This window comes from Gracilinanus agilis, chromosome 5 (assembly GCF_016433145.1).
Source record: "Gracilinanus agilis isolate LMUSP501 chromosome 5, AgileGrace, whole genome shotgun sequence".
In the NCBI taxonomy this organism is placed as follows: domain Eukaryota; kingdom Metazoa; phylum Chordata; class Mammalia; order Didelphimorphia; family Didelphidae; genus Gracilinanus; species Gracilinanus agilis.
Window position 1 is genome coordinate 227,986,882 of NC_058134.1, and position 7,772 is coordinate 227,994,653.

Consider the following 7,772-nt stretch of genomic DNA (forward strand, 5'->3'; position numbering starts at 1 on the left):
GAGCTAACCCCTTGGCATGGCCAAGGGATTCCATTCCATCTTCTACTGATCCCCCTCCCAGCCTCCCGTCATCTCTAGTCATTTATCCTTAGTCTTTCTCTGTCTCCTTGCTGCTTCCCTACAACTACCACCTGTTTTGCCTGTTTTTCCATCCTCAAAAAACCCTCACTTGAACCATCTGTCCCCGCTAGTTATTGCCCCATCTCTCTTTTCCTTTTGTAGGTAAACTCTGAAAAGGCTATCTACAATAGGTGCCTCCTTTCCTCTTCCTTCTCTGGTCCAGCTTCCAACCTCGCCAACTGAAACTGCTCTCTCCAAAGTTGTAAATAATCATAAAATTGTGCAGAATCTAATGGCCTTTTTCTCAGTCTTCATCCCAGCTTTTCTATAGCCTTTGACATTTAATCTCTTTCTCTGCCTTGATACTCTCTTCTCTAGGTTTTCAGCACACATCCTCTCCTGGGTCTCCTCAGTAATCTCCTCTTTTCCATCTCTCTCTTACCCCCTGTATCCAGTCTGTTGCCAGGACTTCCGTAACACCTCTTGTATACAGTCCTTTCCCCACTCTGACACTGTCACCACACTGATGCCAGCCCTCATCCCTTCACACCTGGACTAGTTGGTCAGACTGCTGTGGTTCTTCCCTACTCCATTTCCATCCTCCATTCATTTGTCAAAATGATGTTCCTCCCACAATTGCATATTCAGGAAACTCCATTTTCTCTCTATCGCTTACCTACATGATCAAATAGAAAAGCTGTTTGATGTTCAAAGCTCTTCCTCACCTCATCCCCTCCCCTACCTTTTTTTTTCTTCTCATTCCTTATTTTCCCTCTCTCCCACCAAGTACTCTTTGATCCAATGACCCTGGCCTCCTGGCTATCTCCTAGCTCTGGGTATTTTCTCCTTCAAGTCCCAGCTAAAGTCTCACCTTCTACAGAAAGCCTTTCCAATCCCACTTAATTCTAGTGCCTTCCTTTTGTTGATTAAATCCTGTTTATCCAGTATATGTCTTGTTCCTACTCAGTTGTTGTCATGTTGTCTCCCCAGTTAGAAGGTGAGCTCCTTGAGAAAATGGGGCTTTATTATACCCTTCTTTGTATCCCAAGCCTGGCACAGAGTAGGCATTTAACAAATATTTATTGACTAGTTGGCTGGTTGAATAACAGATTATAATTAAATACTTTTTTTTTAGTTATCCTCAGGACAAGAGACCTGTCCATATGGATAGAGCCCACCTATTCAGGTAGAGTTTTCCTGTCATTTTGAAAGTTTCTGATTTAGTCTTTGGCATCCTATTAGTAAATTAATCTTTACGTCAAGTTTAGTTTTAATTTTAAAAAGAACAGAGATAGAAAAAAGCAATCTGAAACATTTCCACTAAGAAAGACCTTGGGAGATGATCTAGTCCAACCCCTTCAAAGTACTAATATTGTTTCTTATCATATGGCATAACTTCCTCTCTCAATGAAAAGTATTCCCAGCTTGGTATTGATGGTCATGTTCTGTACTCCCTCCTTCACCTGTCCAAATTCACCCCAGGCTTCATGTTCCAGCTTAGATTCCACACTTCTCTAGCCCTCATTAATATCTCTCTTCTCTTAACTCCTACAAAATATATCGTACATTCTACACAATTTAACATTTAATTGTTTGCTTTCTTCAGTTATTAGGTACAATTTTACATGTATTAGTCTCCTCCCCAACTAGTTTGTAAGTTCTTTGAAGCTATAGAGTATGTCTCATTTCTGATTCCAATCCTCTCTCCCTTTCCTGCCCCCGAAGTCCTGATCATAAAGCTTCTGGACACTCAGTCAGTACTTTCTGGATGAGGGGCAGCTGGGTAGCTCAGTGGATTAAGAACCAGGCCTAGAGACGGAGGACGCAGGTTCAAATCTGGTCTCAGACACTTCCCAGCTGTGTGACGCTGATTAAGTCACTTAACCCCCATTGCTTAGCCCTTACCACTCTTCTGCCTAAGACAGAAGGTAAGGGTTTAAAAAAAATACTTTCTGGATGATTGAATTGGGATAAATAATTATTATTGGAGTCAACATCATTCTTATTTCAAGAATAACTTTTTAAGTATTTCAAATAAAAACTTAAAGATTGATGAAAATCTTGGGGGTGTGGTGAGTTTAGTTTGACTTGGTTTTGCAAAACTAAAAACAGGTTAGAGAATTCAAAGAATGGAAAGGTATTACAAGAAGGAAAATAGACCTAGACCTTTCTACATACTCCTGGAAGAAAACAAATACAAATGAGCTCTACTGTTTACTGTCACTTCTTTCCTTTTCCATTTAAGGAGTCATTATAATAGTTCATATTAGAGTTAGGGAGATGACGCAATAAGGAAATTGTTTAATCAGTAAATCTATGGAGAATCTCTCCCATTTGGATACCGTGTATGATAATCTTTCATGAATACCTTTTTATTTTATTTTTGATTTTTGATTTTAACATATGCAGGGAAGATACCTTGCTGCAGAAGAGCTTTGAAGACATTGTTTAGTGCTACCAAATCAAATATTGGGTTTGTTTTTATAGACAAGCTGTAAACACAATAAGATTAAATTATATGACTGTAAAAAAGTAGTCTGCTGGAGAACATTTTGTGTAAAGCCCTGCCTGTTCCTTCTCATAACTTCTTCAAAAATAACCACAGTATGTGTGTAAATTATTTTCATGAAAGTTTTGTAGAGATGGGAAAGTAGGCATATGGGTCACTAATTTTTAATATTATCTCAATCACATTTTCATTGTTGTTCTTGCTAAAATAACAGCAAGGTCCAAGATTTTCCCCAAACCTTTGGCATCCTCCCTCTTTCACATTTGTGCTCTCTTGGGCACAGACCTCCTCTGCAGAGGTGCTGTCGTGGTAGTCCAGCTGCTGTTTCTCCTTCATGCAGCCCATCAGGGATCATCCAGCTGGGGCTGCTCCACCATTAATGGTGAGAGAAAAGAGTTTAACAAAAATCTGTATAGATTTGTCTCTTTGTCATCTTCCTTGTTTCATCCTTAAATGCCCCTAGGGTTACTTTGCTTGATAGGTCTCCGGCCAAGCTTTCTCTAAACTTGCTTCTTCTCTGCCTCTGCTCCCATTGCTTACTGAGAAAAATCAGGCTTCTTTGCCTGACATGTGCACCTCTCCAATTGGCCCAAACTTCTAACTTTCTAACCTAAATTTCCTTCGTTCCTTTTATGTACTTTCAGTACTTGCAGAGCCAAATAACTATCAGCATTGTACACAATTCCTGGGGTTTGCCTTGAGGAATAGTTTTTCCATCATAAAGAACTTTATTTTCCCTCCTCACCACACCCTTCTAAAACAGGGATCCACACTGATTGCTATAAAATTTGTACATTAAACATACTAGTTCCTTAGCAGTGGCTTTGGCTGGCTTCCAGTGACATTACAAGCCTTTTGATTCCATTTATTTTCTATATGAGAACAGGCCTTTGTAAGTCTAAATTTGGGGGGGGGGGGGAGTTACTGTAATAACGCCTAACTCATCTCTCTCCCTCTAAAGTCCTTCTAGTCTCCTCAGTTCAGAACCTTGGAGTCATTGTTAATTGCTTCTGCTCTGTCCAATCTATTATTTTGTCCTTTTCCAGCTGAAATTTTAGATTAGCCCCTTCCTTTCACAGGCGCTGTCCAAGTGTCCTCTGCTCTATAGGTCCATTTTTTTATCCCGTCCCCATCCAAAGTCCTGTAAGAAAAGGCTAAGAGATTTCAAAAGCATGTAATGAGGAACTGTATAGAATAGAACCTGTTGGAAAGCTGTGTGGAAGAAATTTGGGTTAAAGCAGCATCTCACACATATACCACATGAAACTCCAAATGGACATGTGATACAGAGACGAAAAGTCATGTCATAGGCTCAACTGCCCCAAGGAAGAATTCTTAAACATACAAGAGATAGAAAAGGTAACCAGAGGGAGTATCTAGGTGGCTCGAGGGATAAAGAACCAGGCCTAGAGACGGGAGGTTGTGGCTTCAGATCTGGCTTCACACAATTCCTAGCTGTGTGACCTTGGGCAAATTACTTAACCCCTGTTGCCTAGCCCTTACCCATCTTCTGCTTTAGAACTAATATACTTATTGATTCTAAGATGGAAGGTAAGGGTTTTAAGAGAAAATATAACAAGACTAAAATGGATAGTTTTGATTACATAAAAACCAAAATTTTTGCACGGACAAAAATCAATGTAGCTAACAGCAGGGAAATAGTTCATTGAAAGGAAGAAATTGCAGCAAGTTCCTCTGATAAAGTCTAAATCTAAGATAGATAGATCAAGATCCATTCCCCAACAGAAAGCATATGAATGGGCATTTTTCAAAAGAATCAAAAAGCAAGTTATAAATTAGTTGAAAAAAATGTTCCAAGTCATTATTAATAAAAGAAATGCAAGTTAACATAATTCTGCGATTCCAGCTCACACCCATCAGTTTGACAAGGAAGAAAAACAATACAATGACAGTTGTTAGAGGCACAGGCTCACTAATGTACTGTTAGTGGAGCCATGAACTGATGTAATCATTCTAGAAAGCATATTGTAACCATACCTACAAATAAGCAGTAGTGTCAAACTCGGAGAAACTTAGAAAACCACAAATTGACATCTATTTTTTGTTGTATTTTTATTTATTTGTTTATTTTGTTGGACATTTCTGCAATAATACATTTTAATCTGACTCAGGCCTCACTGGGGAGCTTTGTAGGCTACAAGCTGTCCAGACCCTGAGTTTGGCACCTCTGCAGACAAGTAGGTGATATGGGAAATAAGAAAAGAAGGTTAAAATGCTCTGATACTGCAAATGAAGCTTCAGCATGGTATTGTGACAATCAAGCACTGAATTTGGATTCAGAGCACCTAGTCTAACTGCTCTGCTTCTTTCTGTGACCTCTGAAAAGTCCTTGGGCCTGTGTTTCTGCACCTCTAACACAGGGTGTTAGACTGCATGATCTCCAAGTCCTGTGATAATAAAAGTTCATGTTACACTGGTGTATAGATCAGAAGGGAAAGAGACTGGATGCAGAAGTAAAAGACACATAAGCAAAAGATAGCCAGAGCATAAAGTCATAAGGTAGTGTCCCTGGGAATGGAAAGAAAAGCCTCGGAAAGACACTAAGATAGTACAAATGGCAGGATAGCACATGTGTGGAGTAACCCCAAGCCTGAGAAAACTCCCAAATGAGAAGCCAAAGAAAGACTAGTACTCTCTTTAAAAAAAAAAAAAAAAGGTATTTGGGGCATTTAGATATTTTCAGATAGATTTGAGCTTTAGGTGTCGCTAGGACTGGCTGCATACATTTTGTTAGATAGCATGGGACTAGAGATCAGGTTCAGGATGGTGAAGGAGCAGCCTCTGTTGTATGTTGTACCAAAATGACTGATACTGATTCTCCTCTCAGGTGGTCTTCCACTAACGAAAACCTGTTTGCAACCACTGGTTACCCTGGTAAAATGACTACTCAGCTGCTAATTCATCATCTGGGGCACCCTCAGGTACTGTTGGCTTGCTGTTCTTGGTTGTTTTTCTCATCAGCTATCCTTCCTTCTACTTGCTCACTTCTCTCTGAGTTTTATAATTGACAATTCTTTTAACTACTTAAATTATATAGAGATGTATTTTTCCTAAAGTTTACATGTACTAATAGCAAGTTAATAAAATGGTCTTTTCAAATTTAGAAAGTTTGACATACATGTCAATATTTTCTTTCTATTGCTTTTGCATTTTGTATTTTTCTCTATTAAAATTGTATTAATGCCTCGTGAATTTCTCTGGCTAGAGTACTAATGACAAGAAGAAGCTCGATAACTTAAAGAGATTGTTCATCTTCCTTCTCACTTGGTCTCACAGACTGTGCCCCTTACCCTCCTGATAGCACATACCATGTGGGGGGCAGAATGAATTGGCCCCCAAGAACATGATCATTGGCTCTCCACTACCAGAGAAGTCAGTCACTGGCACATTGCACAGAATCTGTGTCAGTATGGTCATTTGCATAGATAACCAACATTAGGAAAATTAATTTATAAAGTATATGCTGTAAATGAGGACACTTAGCTTAGAGCAGGGGTCGGCAATCTTTTTGGCCGTGAGAGCCATAAACGCCACATTTTTTAAAATGTAATTTCGTGAGAGCCATACAGTGCTCACAGTGCCGCTCCTGTAACAGAGCCTGAAAAAAAATTGACTTTATGGCTCCTGCAAAAGAGCCATACGTTGCCGACCCCTGGCTTAGAGGATGCTTCGCTAAAGATTGTTGTGCCTTTGGGACTATTGAAACATTGACTCTTCTTTCCCTTCTTTTGCTTTTTGTTTTCCAGCCTATCCTCATTGGTTCTGCAGCTGTGGGATCTGGTCTGTCCTGGCACAGGACTCTCCCTCTTTGTGCAATGGGAGGTGACCACAAACTATTGTTTTGGGTGACTGAGATGTAAAACAAATATGAGATGTAAAACAAATATCTTCCTCATACACTAAGTTCTCAAACTACATTTTTAATAAATATTTTGGTCAAAATCCTTATTTTTTATATCTCACCTATACTTTAAATAGTCAAATGTTTTTAGTGCTAATATTTAAGTGTTGGACCTATTATTAAATGATTTTTTCTTACTCTCTTTTAATTTTTCATATATTTTTGAGACTTTGTAACTGACCTTACCCCCAAAAAGGTAAATGAAAGGATGCTTTTTATTTATTACCAGTGTGTATGTGTATATGTGTGTGTATATATGTATGTATATACATATGCATATGTATATACACACAATGGCATCTGCTGTATATAGATGTATGTATTGCTCCCAGTTCTCAAGAACATAAACTTTTTTTACAGGAAGAAAAATGTCAGAGAATTTGGCTCTCTTCCATTGTTTTTTCACCACTGCCAGAATGTGTATATACATGTGTGGAGACATTTGCTTTGGCAGTTTGGTTTTATTGGAATGTTGGGTTTAATAAGATTAAATCTATGGAGCATTTTGAATTCGTCAGTATGTATGAATTATTATTTGATTTACTCTGGGAAACTCATTTTATTGTTCAATTCATCTTATTATTTGTGGAACAAAGTAGTAGGATCATCAGATGATTAACGTGATAGAATTTAGGAATGATTTGCCACTTAAATTCAGAACCCCAATAACATGCTTTTTTTTTTTTTTTTTTTTTTTTTTTTTTAATGAAACCCTTACTTTCTGGCTTAGTAGCCACTCTAAGACAGAAGGACAAGGGCTACAAATGGGGTTAAGTGATTTTCTCAGGGTTTCACTGCTAGGATGTGTCTGAGATCAAATTTGAACCCAGGCCCTCCTGGCGTCAAGCCTGGCTGCCCCCCAATAACATGCTTTTAACAAGACTCCTTTTTCTTCTAAAATCCCCCCACTCTTATTAGGAAAAAAGAGTAGGTGGATGACTGTGTGTTAATAAGAAAGAGAATAAAAATGCTGACCCGCAGGATGGCCTGCTGCGGCCTGCGCCCTTCCCATACTGCTCAGCATCCTCTCCTCTCAGTCTGGTGCCACACGCCGTCAGCCATGTTGGCTAGAAGGTGCTGAGGCTTTGGCGCAACCTACGTCACAGCCACGTCCCTTCCCTCTATGGACCCGAGACCCCTCCCTCTGGGCGTCTTGGTTTTCCCTGGGGCTGGGGCTGGCTCCAGGGATGCAGCATGGACGGCCTCCTATTTCTTCCACTTCACTGTCTGCTGCAGCCTCCTGGCACCCCTTTGCCACACCCCCTCTGCTGTGCCCTGAGA

At 39.6% G+C, this 7,772-nt stretch overlaps 1 protein-coding gene across 2 annotated transcripts in view; it reads left to right on the forward strand.

Moving 5' to 3' along the window:
• The window catches only part of NUP37 (nucleoporin 37), a 67,651-nt gene extending 61,119 nt beyond the window's left edge, over nucleotides 1–6,532 (forward strand). For both annotated transcript variants that reach the window (XM_044677345.1, XM_044677346.1), the window contains exons 8-10: nucleotides 1,196–1,246; nucleotides 5,418–5,511; nucleotides 6,337–6,532. In XM_044677345.1, coding sequence (XP_044533280.1) covers nucleotides 1,196–1,246; nucleotides 5,418–5,511; nucleotides 6,337–6,450 — 259 coding nt within the window. In that variant the 3' untranslated portion in view covers nucleotides 6,451–6,532. The remainder of the gene's footprint in view (nucleotides 1–1,195; nucleotides 1,247–5,417; nucleotides 5,512–6,336) is intronic.
• Nucleotides 6,533–7,772: the final 1,240 nt, after the last annotated feature.